Source organism: Eptesicus fuscus, chromosome 4, assembly GCF_027574615.1.
Source record: "Eptesicus fuscus isolate TK198812 chromosome 4, DD_ASM_mEF_20220401, whole genome shotgun sequence".
NCBI lineage: Eukaryota > Metazoa > Chordata > Mammalia > Chiroptera > Vespertilionidae > Eptesicus > Eptesicus fuscus.
In genome coordinates this window covers 40,798,919-40,818,592 of record NC_072476.1, presented here as the reverse complement: position 1 = coordinate 40,818,592, position 19,674 = coordinate 40,798,919, and the positions used below count along the sequence as shown (strand labels likewise).

General features: G+C 42.0%; 1 protein-coding gene across 1 annotated transcript; it reads right to left on the bottom strand.

Moving 5' to 3' along the window:
- Positions 1 to 283: 283 nt before the first annotated feature.
- LOC129148677 (protein FAM170A-like) lies at positions 284 to 19,150 on the bottom strand. Its single transcript, XM_054714175.1, has 6 exons — positions 18,896 to 19,150; positions 13,432 to 13,572; positions 7,632 to 7,781; positions 5,922 to 6,050; positions 4,098 to 4,247; positions 284 to 933 (listed from the first exon to the last, which is right to left on the bottom strand). The coding sequence occupies exons 1-6, from the start codon at positions 18,963 to 18,965 to the stop codon at positions 284 to 286; spliced, it is 1,290 nt and encodes a 429-aa protein (XP_054570150.1). The 5' UTR covers positions 18,966 to 19,150.
- Positions 19,151 to 19,674: the final 524 nt, after the last annotated feature.

The window sequence follows — 19,674 nt, the reverse complement described above, 5'->3', positions numbered from 1 at the left end:
CATGCATCAAGGATGGTATATAATAAACTTGGATAGAGGAAAGGCAGTATTTGGGATGGTGTGGTCTCCTTTCATGTCCCTCAGGAAAGTGGTGGATGGTATTACAAGGGGCTGTCTGCTGAGACAGGTGGTAGGGGTGTAGAGATGGTGGTGGTAGATATGAGTAAAAAGGTTGGATACTATGTCTGCTCTAAGGGAATGAAGCCTCCTCAGTGGAGTCTAACCTTCACGTCCTCTCTTTTAGGAGCTGAAAAACAGTCTACTTAGTTGTACAAGTTTGTCTTCATGCCATAATGTTCTTCCTTCTGGAATCTAAACGTTGCCTTCTTTTTTTCTCCTCCTTCTTCCTCATACGCTCTTTGTACTTTCGATGAGCCATGGCCCTATGGAAAACATGGCAGCTGAAGCCCTCCCTGACCCCGCACTCCACATGCTCCTGGAGGACTTCTAAGGTGGGGAAGACCCGGCAGCAGGCCATGCACCTGAACCCACTGTCCAGGGCCACCAGCCACTCAGGCGTCTTAGCCCTGGGATACCCGCCCAGAGCTGGAGGCTGTGCTGGACGGTCAGCCTCCCCGCTTTTCTCCTGGGCTCTGCTGTCTAACATTGGCTCACGGGCAATTAGGTGTTTCTTCTCAGACATGTGAGAGAAAGGGACATCTTTATGGACCTTTCCAAGATAGGTCATTTCTTCCATTTTGATCTTTTTTGAGAGAGGCACCAACCCTTCCTTTGTATGGAATGAGACGGCCACACCCCTTTTCAATTGTACACGCATATAGTAAATTTTCATGAGCCTAACCTCTGTCCCATGTGCTGGGGACAGAAAGGGCTCGTTATTATTAAGCACATGGGATGGCATGTAGGTATGTAAATAGTCAGAGGAGTCCTCCGTTTGCTGCGAGTCCTGGGATATAGGCATCTCCTTGATTTCTAGGAAAGAAAATTTGAAACATAAAAGGATTAGAAAATATATGTAAGGACTGTAGGGGTGAAGGTACAAATGCAATATGTGACCATGTGAAGTAAAAATAGATATATATGTGATACTTCAGAATTCTATGTGTGGTGTGCTATATTTGAGGTATTTACATGGTATAACTGAAAGAATGAGGATGATTAGCATGTTCATGTAGAGTTGTATGTATATTCTTGGACATATCTGGGAAGTGTTCCATGTTGCTAAAAGAGGATGGCAAATGGGTGAGTGCATGCTTGTTCTGTGGTGTGACAGCGCATGTGAACAGTGCAGGAGTGGTACCTGCTTTTACTGCGAGACAGTGAGATTGAGAGTGTTAGGGGAGGTGTGTATGTGCTCTCAGAGTGTTCAGCTCTATGAAGGGCTCAGGCCTGGTGGATGCAGTGATATGGTTAGCTAGGGGCACAAGAAATGAAAGTTCCTATCCTTTAGGGTATGTGAGTTTGACCTGAAGAGGTTATCTATGTGAGTTTGACCTAAAGAGATTGAGTTCTGAAGGGATTAAGTTAAAATATGGGAACTAAGGCCTAGCAGTCTAACTCTTAAGCTTTCACCAAATAGAAATGTGTCCATAGTGAAAAATACATGCAATAGAATACCCACAACATCACTTTTTCAAGCAGTTCAGACTGAAAGCAACCCTAATGATCAGATAATTATAGTCAATGAAAATATAATATTCATGCAATGATATACATGTACCAAAAAGGAACAAAATTAACGTCATGCGCAACATGGATAAATCCCACAATATAGTGATTAGTGATAGCAGCTAGACACAAAGTATATATTGTGCCCTTCTATTTCCATAAAATGTAAAAGCAAGGATACTAATCTAGGGTCTTAGGAGTCAGAGAAATTAGACCTGTTTGCATGGTATGGACAAAAATCCAGCATGGAAAATTTAGATGCATGTGGAAGATTGTAGGGAAACGAATGATGGGACAGTGACAGCAAAGGGGTCTTATATGGGATGAATGTGAATGGGAAACACTGGCTATGAAAATATACGGATGTGATGGTGTCTTTGTCTGGGTATCTCTGCACTCTACCTCAAGTTCAGTTCTTGAGGATCCTACCACATTGGGCCTTTGATAAGTTAGTGCTTCACAGGATTCTGGTAATGTGACATGTCCTTGGCCAGCTCACAGGAACATATTCTTCCATGTTTCTCTGATAAAACTCTCATCCCCTTAGGCCCTCTTCCTTTATTTCCTCAAATAGAACACTGTTCTCCACTGATCTCCTTGGGCTCACTCCAGCTGTTTTCAATGTTTTTCCTTGGAAAGTATTGCTTCCCTGCTGATCCCACTGAGAAGATGCAGAATCATTGGAGTATCTGTTTGTACTGGGCAGCCTATTTTTGGTTAATGGGCAGAAACGCTCTGCTCAACTCCGGGTTCTGTCTAGATCCCACCTCCCTTTGCATCCTACTCAATAGTCCCTCCTTACCAGCATCGTTTCCCTGGTCTTTAGAAGAGATGCTTTGTGAAGAAGAGGCCTTCCGTGCTTTCAGGCGTTGAGTTAGGGTCACTGCCTTGTGTCTGCGCTGCAAAGCACCTTCTCGTGAATTCAACTTTGCTGAGAAATTAAATAAAAATAATAGCTATGCAGTCCATGATTGTTATTTGTGTATTCATCTGTCCATTCATCAAGGAGTCTAGTATGTACCATATGTCATTGCGCACACACAAGCCTGGATGGATAGTGTAATGTGGTTCCTATGAAAATATTAAGTGCACAGAAGTAGTTATTGTGCCGATATATGTCCTGAGTAACTGGGTTTGTTCAAAGTGGCTTCTTTGAAAATGGAACAGAGATTGCTGTCTTCTTTCAACCTGGACATACAACTATCTTATCTCTGTGAGCTTTCCTTGCAGGTAGTTCTGACCACGAGATTACATTTCTACAATGAAAGTGAATGGAAATGACATGTGCCATTTCAGGCTTCGCCATACAAACCCTGTAAGTGCCCCTGTGTGCTCTTCTGTTTCCTAACTGCCTGGAATGCAGGCTTCTCAAAGGCTCCAGCACAGGAAACTTTTCGATGTGGTTGATGGCATAGTGGGAAAGAAAATTTCCACCATAAGAAAGGTAGACGAGGTGTGTGAAGGCCATAGGGGTTAAGATGTCCACAGGAGAATTTGGAGTGAAAGTCCATGCACAGATTATATTTCAGAATTCAGTGTGTGGGATACTTTGAGGTGTTTACTTGGTATAACAATGTGGGAATGCGGATGTAGTTTAGTATGCAAGTATTTTTGGAATTGTATGTATGTATTAGAATATTTATGGTGAGTGTTTTCCATGTTGGTAAGGAGGATGGGGAAAGAGTGTGTGCATGTTTGCAATTCGGTATGACAGCACATGTTAATGGTGCAGGACTGGTACTTGTTCTTACTCTAAGACCGTGAGACTGAGAGTGTTAGGGGAGGTGTGTATAAGATCTCAGAATGTGAGTTCAGTGGATATCTGAAGGCCTGGTATTTGAAGTGCCATGTAGATTAGAAAGGCAACAGATGAAAGTAAATTTTCTTCAGGGCATATAACTTTATTAGATTTGGACCTAAAAAGGTTATCTGTGTGAGGGGATGTGGATTATTTATGGAATTCGCGTGTGCCTTGGTGAATCTGATAATGATTATGTGATAAAATGACGGTAAGCGTATACTCTGTAATGCTGCTAGAGAATGGGAAAGACCGATGAAGACTGAAAGCCTGTATATATGAGAGAACCAGGGATATGCAGGACATGCAGAGCCCTACCTGGTATGAAGAAGGTCAGATGTGTGAGTGAGTGTGTGAGGATCTCAGTTTGTGCTTCTCTGAGGGTAAGGTCTGAGTGAAATATCACACACACACACATGTCAGCACTGTCTATTGCCTCAGTTCCAGCTGTCCCCGGCCTGCTATTTTGGAAATTTGTGCTGAGCGACCTTGCCCTGTCCTTGAAGGCACACTGCCTACTTGTCCCTCTGCAGGAGCCTTAGTCCTAGTCCTTCTTCCCTGAAGCCCCTTTTCTGTTTCTGAGGGGAAAATGAACTAAGTAGAGAGTAGGCTGAGCCATTGAGCTACATCTCTTGATTAATTTCAGATCCCACCTTTGTTTATTCCTTACCATCCTCATCACGACGGGGACGCTTGGTTGGGGTGGAGACGCCGATAAGATGTTCTGAGAAGGCAGACTTTTCTCCTGCTGCCTGACTACAGGCTGTGGCCTCCACGGGTGGCTCAGGCTGAGGCACGTTGTCTTGGGTGATGCAGCGTCCTGGGCAATGGAATAAAATAGAACATTGAGATGAGGCATTTGCCGAGGTCTGTGTCAATTCAAGAATTACATGTTGAGTGGACATGACATGTGAGGCATCATTACTACACATGACACCACTTCTCATAGAAATTAATACGAGCTTTCCATTTCAAATTCCATTAACTGCAAACTGTAAGTAAACTTGCTCAATGGTGTGTTTTGTGAATATCAGTGGGATTAGGTACCAAAGTGTTATTTGACTGTAATGTGCTTGCTGTTTAAATGCATAATGTGTTGGTTATAACCGGGTTAAGGTTTAATGTAAGGTTGATTTGGTATTTGCTAATGTGAAGTGGGTGAACTTTGTGTGACTTAGAAGGTTAAAGTTGCGTGTGCTTTATGTGTTAGTTTAGCACACATGAATATATCAATATATCACTATTGATAATGTAGATTTTATTATCAATAATAATATATTTATGCGCTTTATATATCATGTTGTTTAGATAAGGAATGTTGTTACTGAGAATATACTCTGAGACTAAGAGCAGTTAGTGTATTTGCAAAATGTGAGGGAATAATGAAAGGGGATGTGAACATGACGGCATATAAAAGAAATAATACCTGTGCTTTGAAAAAATGGCATAGAGTTCAGAGTAGGATGTGTAACATTAGGTGTGTGGTAACATGTGATTGCATTAGAAATTAAAAGTATGAAAGATTGAGTTCTGAAGGGATTAAGATAAAATATGGGAACTAAGGCCTAGCAGTCTAACTCTTAAGCTTTCACCAAATAGAAATGTGTCCATAGTGAAAAATACATGCAATAGGATACCCACAACATCACTTTTTCAAGCAGTTCAGACTGAAAGCAACCCTAATGATCAGATAATTATAGTCAATGAAAATATAATATTCTTGCCATGATATACATGTACCAAAAAGGAACAAAATTAACGTCATGCGCAACATGGATAAATCCCAAAAATATAGTGATTAGTGATGGCAGCTAGACACAAAGTATATATTGTGCCCTTCTATTTCCATAAAATGTAAAAGCAAGGATACTAATCTAGGGTCTTAGGAGTCAGAGAAATTAGACCTGTTTGCATGGTATGGACAAAAATCCAGCATGGAAAATTTAGATGCATGTGGAAGATTGTAGGGAAATGAATGATGGGACAGTGACAGCAAAGGGGTCTTATATGGGATGAATGTGAATTGGAAACACTGGCTATGAAAATATACGGATGTGATGGTGTCTTTGTCTGGGTATCTCTGCACTCTACCTCAAGTTCAGTTCTTGAGGATCCTCCTACCACATTGGGCCTTTGATAAGTTAGTGCTTCACAGGATTCTGGTAATGTGACATGTCCTTGGCCAGCTCACAGGAACATATTCTTCCATGTTTCTCTGATAAAACTCTCATCCCCTTAGGCCCTCTTCCTTTATTTCCTCAAATAGAACACTGTTCTCCACTGATCTCCTTGGGCTCACTCCAGCTGTTTTCAATGTTTTTCCTGGGAAAGTATTGCTTCCCTGCTGATCCCACTGAGAAGATGCAGAATCATTGGAGTATCTGTTTGTACTGGGCAGCCTATTTTTGGTTAATGGGCAGAAACGCTCTGCTCAACTCCGGGTTCTGTCTAGATCCCACCTCCCTTTGCATCCTACTCAATAGTCCCTCCTTACCAGCATCGTTTCCCTGGTCTTTAGAAGAGATGCTTTGTGAAGAAGAGGCCTTCCGTGCTTTCTGGCGTTGAGTTAGGGCCACGGCCTTGTGTCCGCGCTGCAAAGCACCTTCTCGTGAATTCAGCTTTGCTGAGAAATTAAATAAAAATAATAGCTATGCAGTCCATGATTGTTATTTGTGTATTCATCTGTCCATTCATCAAGGAGTCTAGTATGTACCATATGTCATTGCGCACACACAAGCCTGGATGGATAGTGTAATGTGGTTCCTATGAAAATATTAAGTGCACAGAAGTAGTTATTGTGCCGATATATGTCCTGAGTAACTGGGTTTGTTCAAAGTGGCTTCTTTGAAAATGGAACAGAGATTGCTGTCTTCTTTCAACCTGGACATACAACTATCTTATCTCTGTGAGCTTTCCTTGCAGGTAGTTCTGACCACGAGATTACATTTCTACAATGGAAAGTGAATGAAATGACATGTGCCATTTCAGGCTTCGCCATACAAACCCTGTAAGTGCCCCTGTGTGCTCTTCTGTTTCCTAACTGCCTGGAATGCAGGCTTCTCAAAGGCTCCAGCACAGGAAACTTTTCGATGTGGTTGATGGCATAGTGGGAAAGAAAATTTCCACCATAAGAAAGGTAGATGAGGTGTGTGAAGGCTATAGGGGTTAAGATGTCCACAGGAGAATTTGGAGTGAAAGTCCATGCACAGATTATATTTCAGAATTCAGTGTGTGGGATACTTTGAGGTGTTTACCTGGTATAACAATGTGGGAATGCGGATGTAGTTTTGTATGCAAGTATTTTTGGAATTGTATGTATGTATTAGAATATTTATGGTGAGTGTTTTCCATGTTGGTAAGGAGGATGGGGAAAGAGTGTGTGCATGTTTGCAATTCGGTATGACAGCACATGTGAATGGTGCAGGACTGGTACTTGTTCTTACTCTAAGACCGTGAGACTGAGAGTGTTAGGGGAGGTGTGTATGAGATCTCAGAATGTGAGTTCAGTGGATATCTGAAGGCCTGGTATCAGAAGTGCCATTTAGAATAGAAAGGCAACAGATGAAAGTAAATTTTCTTCAGGGTATATAACTTTATTAGACTTTGACCTAAAAAGGTTATCTGTGTGAAGGGATGTGGATTATTTATGGAATTCGCGTGTGCATGGGTGAGTCTGATAATGATTATGTGATGAAATGAAGGTAAGCGTATACTCCGTGAAGCTGCTGGAGAATGGGAAAGACCGATGAAGACTGAAAGCCTGTGTACATGAGAGAACAAGGGATATGCAGGACATACAGAGCCCTATCTGGTATGAAGGAGGACAGATGTGTGAGTGAGTTTGTGAGGATCTCAGTTTGTGCTTCTCTGAGGGTAAGATCTGAGTAAAATATCACACACACACACACACACACACACACACACACACACACACACACACACACACATCCATGTCAGCACTGTCTATTGCCTCAGTTCCAGCTGTCCCCGGCCTGATATTTTGGAAATGTGTGCTGAGCGACCTTGCCCTGTCCTTGAAGGCACACTGCCTACTTGTCCCTCTGCAGGAGCCTTAGTCCTAGTCCTTCTTCCCTGAAGCCCCTTTTCTGTTTCTGAGGGGAAAATGAACTAAGTAGAGAGTAGGCTGAGCCATTGAGCTACATCTCTTGATTAAGTTCAGATCCCACCTTTGTTTATTCCTTACCATCCTCATCAATATGTGGATGCTTAGATGGTGAGAAAACACAGACGAAAGGTTCAGAGAAGGCAGACTTTTCTCTTGCTGCCTGACTACAGGATGGGGTCTCCTCAGGTGACTTGGGTTGAAGTGCATCGTCTTTGGTGTTGCATGGTCCTGGGAAATGGAATAAAAAAGAACACTTAAATGAGGCATTTTCTGGGGTCTTTGTCAATTGAAAAACTACATGTTGAGTGGACATTACATATCAGGCATGATCATTTCACTTGACACTTGTTCTCACAGAAATTAAGGTGACTTTTTATTTAAAATTTGATTTACTCCAAAAGATATGTAAACTGTTGTGAAATGGTGTGTTTGGTGGATATCAGTGGGATTGGGTATCTTACATGTGATATTTCTGTAGATCTATCTATATAGATTACCAACAACTTTGAATCATGCCTGAAAGACAGTATACAAGGATTAAAAGGGGGATACCTACTCAATTTCTTCATGAAAAATTGTGCATTTAGGATATATATAGTGTGACTTTCATGAAGTTCTTAATGAATATCCATATATTTACATTGCTATCTATACTGATATAGATATACTGACAGAGCTGCAAAGGAATAAATTTTTATTTTTGAAGAAATTATTCACTATTATGTCACTGTCCATTTCAATCTTAGCCAAGCTCACTGCTCCTTAATTCACTGTTTAATATTATCATCATGTCCCATGATTGTGTGTGCTATAGTATTATTCAAATTTTTAACAAAATGCATGGTAAATGTAATGTACTTGGTGTTTAAGTTTATAATGTGTTGGTTAAAACCGGTATATTGTGTTATTAATTTGTTGTTGTAAATGTAAATGCAGAATGAGCTTTGTGTGACTGAGGAGAGTATGTGTGCTTTTTGTGTCTGTGTGAGTTCAGCACATATTTATGTGTGTATATTGTATTATTATAATAATTATGTGCTTTATATATTATGTTGTTTAGATAAGGAATGTTATTACTAAGAATATTCTCTTTGAGACTAGAGCAGTTAGTGTATTTCCAAAATGTGAGAGAATAATTATAGAATTTGGGATGTGCAAATGAAGGTGTATAAGGAGAGAATACCTGTGCTTTGAAAATAATGGCAGAGAATATTCTGTAATACTAGTGGCCCAGTGCATGAAATGTGTGCACATTAAAAGGGAATTAATTAGAGGAAATATTTTAATATTGCTATTTGCCCTTTCTCTATAAGTGTCAGAGATGAAAGAAAATGAGTAAAATGTATATGAAAATCTCCCTCCTGTCAGAGTCTGGGGCATGCCCCAGGATCCAGAGTCAAGTCCCTGTGCACCTGCTCGCGCCTTGAAATTGTGCCAGACCCAAACCCAGCCGGCCCAACCCCCGTCAAGACCCGCAGGGTGGGGGATGCAGCCTCAGGTCCCCTGGCCAGGCACCGGGTGGGGGGATGCAGCCTCAGGTCACCCAGCCTGGCACTGTGGGGGAGGAGCAGCCTCAGTACCCCATCAAGCCCTGCCGGGGATGTCCTACTGATGGCTCCCCTTTGTGGGAGGCAACCGAGCTGATCAGGGTAAGGCACCAGCCCCATCACGCCGCTGCTGCAGCCACTGCCAGTCACAACAGCCACCAAGGTGTTTTCATCAACACGGACTCCAGTCCCTTCACCAAGAAAAAATGACAACTTTCTTTAGGCATTTTCAAGATGTGTCTTTCATAGGATATGAATTTCTTTCTGTTTTTTTTTTTTAATCCTCACCTGAGCATATGTTTCCATTGACTTTTAGAGAATGTGGAAGAGAAAGGGAAAGACAGAAAGCAACATCAAAGTGAGAGGAACACTTTGATTGGTTGCCTCCTGCATGAGCCCTGATCTGGGCCCCGGCCAGGGAGGAGCCTGAAACCTAGGTACATGCCCTTGATCAGAATCAACCCAGACCCTGTGGTCGGCAGGCAGAGGCTCTATCCACTGAGTCAAACCAGCTAGAGCAGGATATGACATTTCTTAGCCTTCCAGCAGCGGACCTTCGTTTTTTTCTCCAGAAGTGTGGTGGAAAAACCCTAGATCACCTTTTTGGATTCTTATTACCCAAGTTACTAAGAATATTACCAGTGGCATACAGGAAGCTTAGCTAATGTGCAGTCAGAAAAGGTGTTTCCTCTATAGTTCACACCAATCGAGGGCTGGGCCCTGCCCAGGCCTAAATCCTTTGGCCGAACCTTTAGGCCTGGGCAAGGGCCCTCCAGCTCCCTCTGATCCCCAGCTCCTCCCCTGCCCAGGCCTGATCAGTCCAAAAGCCTCTAGGGCAGGAGCAGAGTCCCAGCTCCCTGCGATCGATTGCAGGGGGTCCAGTGGAGGCTTTGGGCCTTGTGCAGGAGCAGAACCCCAGCTTCCTGTGATTGATCACAGGGGTCCGCTCCAGTACCAGGCTGAAAGCCTCTGGCGGACACTTTCGGCCTGGAGCAGGAGCGAAGCCCCAGCTCCCTGCGATCGATCGCAGGGGGTCCACTCCTGCACCAGTTCGAAAACCTCTACCAGAGGCTTTCAGCCTGGTGCAGGAGCAGAGCCCCATCTCCCTGCAATCGATTTCTGGGGCTCCACTCCTGCAATTGATTGCAGGGGGTCCGCTTTCGGCATTATCTGACAGTGACCTGGGTGCCAGGATGTTCCTGGGACACAGGTGCTGGGCACCTATGTATGCAAATTAACCGCCATCTTTTTTGGGTTAATTTGCATAGTCACTCTGATTGGGTGTAGCAAAGGTATGGGCAATTTACATATTTGTCTACTATTAGGTAAGACTAGTGGCCCAGTGCATGAAATTCATGCACAATGGGGGGGTGTTCCTCAGCCCGGCCTGCACCCTCTCCAATCTGGGACCCCTCAAAGGATGTCCAACTGCTGGTTTATAGGGATCAGGCCTAGACTGGCAGTCGGACATCCCTCTCACAATTTGGGACTGCTGGCTCTAGCCACTCACCTGCCTGCCTAATTGCCCCTAAGCACTCTGCCTGCCGGCCTGCTCGCCCCCAACTGCCCCCCACTGCTGGCCTGCTCACCCACAACTTCCCCCCATGCCAGCCTGTTCACCCCAACTGCCACCCCTACTGGCCTGCTTGCCCCTACCTCCCCTCCCCATTGACCTGCTTGCCCCCAACTGCCCCCTTGCTGGCCTGCTCACTCCAAACTGCCCCCCCCTGCTGTCCTTATCACCTCCAACTGGCCCCCCTGCTGATCTGTTTACCCCCAATGGCCCCTCCATCCACTAGCCTGATCACCCACAATTTCCGTCGCATCCTGGCCTGATCACCCCCCAGTGACCCAAGCTCCCAGCCCCTCTTTTTTTTTTCAGCGCCTCCTTGAGCGGAGGCCAGGGCCGGCTGGAAGCAAGTATCTGGGATTTATTTATCTTCTATAATTGAAACTTTGTAGCCTTGAGTGGAAGACAGGGCTGGCCAGGGCAGGCGGGAAGCTTAGCTTCCTCCATTGCTGGGGCAACCCAAGCCTACTGCTTGCTCCAGCTCAGTGGCCACTGCCATCTTGGTGTGTTAATTTGCATACTCTCTCCTGATTTGCTGGTGGGTGTGGCTTGTGGGTATAGCGGAGGTACGGTCAATTTGCATGTTTCTCTTTTATTAGGATAGATGATGGGGATAGTGAGTTCATAGGAGTTTGATATGGAATGAATGGGAATGGGAAATATTGTCTATGAAAATATATAGATGTGATGGGATCTTTGCTTGGTTATCTCTACATTCTACCTCAAGTTCAGTTCTGGAGGATCCACCACTTTGGACCTGTGTTAAGTTATTAGTGCTTCACATGTTTCTGGTAATACAACATGCCCTTTTCCAGCTCATATAAAAATATTCTTCCAGGTTTCTCTGATAGGCCCTTTCCCACTATTTCCTCAAATAGAATGCTGTTTTCCACTGATCTCCTTGGGCTTGCTCCAGTCCTATTACTTGTTTTTCCTTGGAATGTATTGCTTCCACTGTTGATCCTATTGAAGACGATGCAGAAGCATTCCTGTTTTTGCCCTTGGCATCCTTGTGTTGACTAATAGGCAGAACTATTCAGCTCAACCCTGGATTCTGTCTAGATCCCAAACTCCCTTTGCATCCTATTCGATAGTCCCTCCTTAGCAGCACCATTTAGCTTATCTTTAGAAGAGATTCAGGATAAACTGTCTGAAGAAGAGGCCTTGCATGCTTTCTGACCTTGAGTTAGGGCCACTGCCTTATTCTGTGCTGTGAAGCATCTTCTCATATGTATGTTAAGCTTTGCTAAGAAATTAAATAAAAATAATAGAGATGTAGTTGATGCTTGTTATTTGTGTATTTATCTGTCCATTTAACAAACAAGGAGAGTCTACTATGTGCCATGTTCAGTGAGCACACATGGCCTTCATCTTCATTGATAGTGTAATATGATTCCTATGAAAATAATAAATGCACAGAAATATTTATTGTGTCAATATATGTCATGGGAGACTGGGTTTGCACAAAGAGTTTTTAAAAATGGACAGAGACTGCTGTCTCCTTTCAACCTGGACATACTACTATGTTGTATTTATTAGCTTCCCTTGCAGGTAGTACTGACCATGAGATTACATTTCTACAATAGGAAATGAAGGGAAATGACAGGTTCCACTTCCAGGCATCACCATATAATCCTCCTTTGTGCTCCTTTGGGCTCTTCTGCTTCCTAGCTGACTGGGATGCAGGCGTGTTAAAGGTTCCAGGACAGGCAACATTTTCATGTGATTGTTGGAATGCTCAGAAAGAAATGTTCAAACATAAGAAAACTGGAATATGTGTGTGAAGGTGGTAGGAGTTAAGATGGCCATGACCTACGTGAGCATGTGGAGTGAAAGTTCATGTATATATTTTATTTCAGAATCCTGTGTGAAGGTTACTTTGTTTGATGTGATTACACGGTATAACAATGTGCAAATGAGAATGTAGTTTGTGTGCAAGTTTTTGCCGAGTGGTATGCATATTCTGGGACTTATCTGGGAGTATTTTCCATGTCTGGAAAAGGGGATGGTAACTGAGGGTATGCATCTTTGCTATGTAGTATGACAGCACATGTGAACATGTGGAGGAGTGGTACCTGTTCTTACTTGAGATTTTGAGAGGGAGCATGTTAGAGGACATGTGTGTGCACTCTCGGAATGTTCAGCTCTATGAAGGACTTAAGGCCTGGTCACTGAAGAGCCATATGGTTAGAGACACAACAGATGAAACTTCATTTCCTTCAGGGCATGTTAGGTTACCTGTGTGGATTATTTAGGGAATTAATGGGTAAATGGGTGAGTCTGAAAATGATTGTTTGAAGGAATGAAGACAAGAGTGTATCTAGGTAATGCTGCTAGAGAGTGGGAAATATAGATGAGTAGCGAAGGCCTGTGTATATGAGAGAACTAGGGAAAAGGAGGAGCATGGAGCCTAACTAGGTATGAAAGAGGACAGAAGTGTGAGTTTGTGAGAATCTTTGTACTCATTTGATTCTTAGGTTCTAATTAAACTTTCTTATACCTCTTGGCATGGTCCTCTACCTCAGCCACAGCTGTCCCAGAGCTGTATGTTGGGGATTTATGCTGAAGGACTTTGCCCAGTTCTGGAAGGCACACTCCCTACTTGTCCCTCTGCAGAGGAATTAGTACTAGTCCTTCTGCCCTGAAGCCCTTTCCTGTTTTTGAGAGGAAAGTGAACTAAGTAGAGAATAGCCTGAAGAAATAAGCTACAACTCATGACCAAGCTCAGATCCCATCTTTGTGTATTCCTTACCATCCTTACCAAGACTGGGTCGCTTCAATGGGGAGAAGACACAGATGAAACCTTTAGAGAAGTCAGGCCTTTCTCCTGCTGCCTGACGACAGGCTGCGGCCTCCACAGGTGACTGACGCTGAGGCGTGTCCTCTTGGGTGTTGCATGGTCCTGGGCAATGGAATAAAGAAGAACATTGACATGAGGCATTTTCTGAGGTCTGTGTCAATTCAACAACTACATGTTGAGTGGTTATTACATGTCAGGCATGCTCACTTCAAATGACACTTGCTCTCACAGAAATTAAAGTGACTATCACACTTAAAATTCCATTTACTCCAAACTATTAGTAAATAGTTATTATATGGTATGTTTGGTGGATGTCAGTGGGGTTGGGTATTTTGCATGTGATATTTCTGGAGATCTATATGGATTATCAACAACTTAATATCATGTCTGAAAGACAGTGTGCAGGAACTAAACGTTGGGTATGAACCCAATTTCCTCAAGAAAAAGTGTACAATTTGGAAGTAAGTGATGAGAGTTTCATGAAGCATTCTGCATGTACCCATATATTTACAGTATATTGCTACCTATAGTGATGTTGCTATACAGACAGAAATACAAAAAGATGAATTTTATTTTTGAAGAAATTATTTTATATTATTACATCATTGTCCCAGTTTCAATGTCAGCCAAGCCCAATTCTCATTATTATCACCATGTCTCATGAATGTGTACGCTATGTGTATTATTCGTATTTGTAGTAAAATGCTATGGTGAAGGTAACGTGTGGGGTGTTTAAGTTTATAATGTGTTGGTTAACACTGGGTTAAGGTTTAATGTGTGATTGATTTGGCATTTGCAAATCTGAATATGGGTTGGGCTTTGTGTGACTGAGGAGGGTATATGTGCTCTTGGTGTGTTAGTTCAGTACATATTTATGTGTGTATATTGCATTTCCTATAATGGAGGATTTGTGTGTTTTTCATATCATGTGGCTTAGATATGGAATTTTATTACTGAGAATGTTCTCTTTGAAACTAGTGGAATTGCAAAATGTGAGGGCATAATTAAAGAATGTGAAGATGTGAAAATGAAGGTGTATAAGAGAAAGAATACCTTTGCTTTACAAAAGATGGCAAAGAGTATAAAAAAGAGTGTGTAAATTAGGAGGCCAGTAACATGTGATTGCCTTAGAAGTTGGAAGTATGAAGGATTGAGTTCTGAAGGGGTTAAAATAGAGTATGGCACCTTAGGCCCAGTGGTCCCGCTCTTCAGCACTCACCCAGTAGAAATGTGTCCATGCTGAAAAATACTTGCAATCCAATGCCCAGAACGTCACATTTTCATGTAATTCAGACACAAAGCAACCAAAATGCTCAGAAAAGTATAATTAATGAGTAAATTATATTCATGCTATGCTATACAGATACCAAGAATGAAAAAACTAAAGTCAAATGCTGCATGGATGAATATCACAAATATAACGAAGAGGGAAAGGAACCAGACACAAAGTATATATTGTGCACTTCTGTTTACCTAAAATTTAAAAACAGGGATACCAATCTAGTGTGTTAGGAGTCAGATAAATTACAACTCTTTGTATGGTAGAGATCGTGGAGAATTCAGATGCATGTGGATGATTTCAATGAAATGAATGATGGGACAGTGAGTGCAAAGGGGTCTGAATGTGAAAGCATGGGCTATGAAAATGTATGGATGTGATGGGGTCTTCAACTGGATATCCCTATTCCATCCAAAGTTCAGTTTTGGGGGAATCCTACCATTTTTGGTGTGTTTTAAGTTGTTGGTGCTTTCACATGTTCCCGGTAACATGCCATGCCCTGTCTGGCTCATAGGGACATATTCTTCTATGTTTCTCTGATTAAAACTCTCTTCACTTAGCCCCTGTCCCATTATACCCTCAAACAGAACACTGTTCTCCAGTGATCTCCTTGGACTTGTTCCACTCTTATTCAGTGTTTTTCCCTTGGAATATATTCCTCCCCCTGATGATTACATTAAAGAAGATGCAGAAGCATTTGAAGTTTGTACTGTGCAGCCTTGTGCCCACTAAGGGTAGAACCACTTAGCTCAACTTGGAGTTCTGTCTAGATCCCACCCTCCCTTTGCATCCTATTCAGTAGTCCCCCTTACAGCACCATTTAGCTTGTCCTTAGATGGGATGCAGGATAAATCATCAGAGGAAGAAGGCGGCGCCCATGCTTTCTGGCCCTCAGTTAGAGCCACTGCCTTATTTCTATGCTGCAAAGCATCTTCTAGTAAATTCAGCTTTGATGAAAAATTAAAAATATTAGCGGTGTGGTCCATGTTTGTTATTTGTTTATTTGCCCATTAACCAAACACAAAGGTTCTGTATAGCAAAAGAATCCATCAGCAAAATGAAGAGAACCCACTCTATTGGAGAATATATCTGTTAATGATACATCATAAAAGGTTTAGTTTCCAAAATATATAAAGAAGTTATAAAACTCAACACCGGGAAAAGAACTACCCAATTAAAAAAAAAGCAAAATTTCTGAATATACACCTTTCTAAAGAGGACATACAGATGGCCAATAGACATATAAAAAAAATGCTCAACATCACTAATCATCAGAGAAATGCACAGAGTCACCACAGTTAGCCCTGGCTGGTGTGGCTCAGTTGGTTATATTTGATTCCCGGTTAGGACACATACCCATGTTGGGGGTTTCATGCTGGTTTGGGGCTCAAGCAGCAGGCAGTTTATCAATGTTTCTCTCTCTCTCTCTCTCTCTCTCTCTCTCTCTCTCTCTCTCTTCGTCTAAAAATCAATTTTAAAAAATCACAATGAGGTATTACCTCATACCTGCCATAATGACAACCATTAATAAATCAACAAAAAACCAGTGCTGGTGAGGATGTGGAGAAAAGGGCACCCTAACGCACTGCTGTTCCCTGCAGCATTATTTACAATAGCCAAGATCTGGAAACATCCCTAGTTCACATCAGCAGATGAGTTAAAAAAAATATGTGGTACATTTACACAATACAATATATGCGGCCATTAAAAAGAAGGAAATCCTACCTTTAATGACAGTATAGATGGACCTGGAGATTAATGTGCTAAATGATTTAAGCCATTTAAAGAAAGACAAATACCATACGATCTCACTTATATGTGGTATCTAATGAACAAAATAAACTGACAAACAAATGAGAAACAGAGGCATGACATCTCTCAGAGAGGAGGAGGGGGGAGACGGGATGAGAGAAGGTAAAGGGATTAGCCAAAGAGCACATATGCATAGTCTATAGACACAGAAAACAGTGTTGTGATGGCCACAGGAAAGGGGGAGTGGGTATGGGGGGAGGTGGGCAGTACTTAAGGGAGTTGGGCAATGACAACATCTGTAATAGTACAAATGATAAAAGTAAAGTTAAAATATGTAAAGCAATAAAAATAATAATAACAAAAGTGTCTACTATGTGCCAAGTTCAGTGACCACACACTCCTTCCACCTTCACAGATATTGTAATACAATTCTTATGAAAATATTAAAGGCACAGCAATATTTATTGTGTCAATAAGTATCATGAGAGCCCTAACCGGTTTGGCTCAGTAGATAGAGTGTTGGCCTGCGGACTGAAAGGTCCCAGGTTCAATTCCAGTCAAGGGCATGTACCTGGGTTGTGGGCACATCCCCAGTAGGGGGTGTGCAAGGGGCAGCTGATCAATGTTTCTTTCTCATCGATGTTTCTAACTCTCTATCCCTGTCCCTTCCTCTCTGTAAAAAATCAATAAAATATATTTTAAAAAAAGTATCATGGGTGACTGGGATTGCACAAAGAAGGTTATTTTTAAATGGAACAGAGGCTGCTGTCTCCTTCCTACCTGGACATACAACTATGTTATATTTACCAGCTTCCCTTGAAGGTAGTTCTGACCATGTGATTACGTTTGGGCGATAGAAAATGAATGGAAATGACAAGTGCCAATTCCAGGCATCACCATACAAACCTCCCATGTGCCCCTCTCTGCTCCGCCCTTTCCTAGATGACTGGGATGTTGATATCCTGGGTCTACTTGAAAGCTGCATGTTAATAATAATGTTTACATCAGCTCAGGTCCGTGAATTATCCCATGGAGGAGACTTGCCCTAGTAGCCTGCACCTATATGCTGAGTTGACATATAAGCAAGAGATTCATTTGTGTCTTAGTCACTAAAGCCTAATCTACTCCAAGTAGAGATATAAAGTGTTTTTGAGAGGCAAAAAAGTGGGCCTGGTACATAATTAGTGGGCAATTATGTTACATTAATATATATATTTCCCTGGTTTATTTATATTCTATATGTGTGTGTATATGTGAAAAGGTGTGAATGTACATTTACTTGTCTCATAGTTTATGCTCAATAACATCTCTAAATATGTTCAATTATTTTTTGAAAGTGAAATGAAGTTAGCCTTTTCCAAAGGTCCCCTAGAGGATGCAGAAATCCCAAACAAGTTGGAAATACCAGTTCTCTTGAGGAATGTGAGCTACCATTGGAACTTTGGGGCTGACTCCAATCCGTCTCCCTCCCACCCCTGACCAACGGTTCTTCCATATACTGGTTACTTGTTTACTTGTAATCTCCATAGTAACCAAAATATTCCAGTTTTCCATTTTTCAGAAAGAGCCAAACTTTTTCCTTAATTTAACCATCATTGTTAATGATTGTTTTGTTTGTTTTTGTGTGTGTGTGTGCGTGTGTGTGCGTGTGCGTGTTGCATGTGTGTATCCCATTTTTTCTTACATTTCACATAAGAGGCCCACATTTACATCTTCATAATCTAAAACAAAAAAAATTTTTCCCCTGCGTAAATAATTTCTATCTGACATTAAACTCTCATCCCTACACAATGAGTTTAAGTGTTCAAAGTCCCCCCTCTCCCCCAATTTATTCCTCACCTCTAAAAGCCAGACTTTCTTCTTGATTAACAGGAGAATATACTATTAGAAAACTAGTAACAACATTTACTTTACCAATGCCTTTAGGTAGAAATCAAATACAGGTAAATACATTTTCTAACAAATGTCACACTAATCAACCACTATGTCTCTAACAGAGTAACCCAGAGGGACACGGTACAGGTAGCACACGTCCTAAATCACAGTGACAATGACCCAGGCATCTGAGTTTACTCTCACACTCCCTGGGCCCTCAACATGCACACATCCCTCTCCTTCTCTCATTGTCTGTCTTCCTCCCTCCCTCCCTCCCTCCTTCCCACCACCCACTTTCTCTTCCCCTCCTCTCTCTTCTTTCTCCCCTTTTCTTCATTCTCTCTCTTCTTCTCTTTCCCACCCACCCCTCGCTCTTCTTCCTCTCTCTTCCCATCCTCCCTCTTCCTTCCTCACTCGCTCACTCTCTCCCTCCATCATCAAAACTAGGAATCTTCTCTCTCTCTCTTTAGAAAACATTACCTGGTTACCCTATGCCCCCAGAATGTGTGTAACACATACCTCTTGACATTCTGGCAGTTTTGATGAAATTCTTGCCTTCCAGATGTTTCTGCTTTTTTTTATGCTTCATGGTTCAACTCTTTAAAGAATCACTCAAATCAGATACCTTTCTCACCCAAACCCTGCTCTCAGTGTGTCAGTTGATGATGACAAAGAATCAAATTAACAAATACAATCAATGTAAACAAATTACTATCAATAATAAGACACTTGAGAGGCCTCTCCTCTCACCAAGTCACTGTTCTGACCAGTGCTTAGGACACGACCAGGGCAGTTATGATGCTAGTCATCGCCATGGTTTCAGTGGTGTTCTATGACCAGTGTATGACATCAGTGCACCCCAGGCACCCAGCTAGTATTCACAGGACTGCAGGGCCACCACATCCACTGGCCAGAGTGATCCCTTTATCCAATGGAAACACTACCATTAACTTGAATTTTTTAAATTGTTTACTTCATATCAAAACTAGAGGGTAGGTGACTTGAATGAAAAGAGGCAATTATTTTATGTGTAGGATAAGCACATTCCTAATTCTCTCCAGTGGTGAGGCTAAGCAATACCTGAGAAAATTAGGCTTAGAACCATGCTTACATTTCACATAAGAGGCCCACATTTACATCTTACAGAAAGTGGTATTGCTATATATATATATATATATATATATATATATATATGTTATTGGCAGTTCTATTTAACTGATGTATAAACATGAGATATATGTGAGGTACATATTGGTGTATATATGTGGATTTGAAAATTACACACAACTCTATCATTT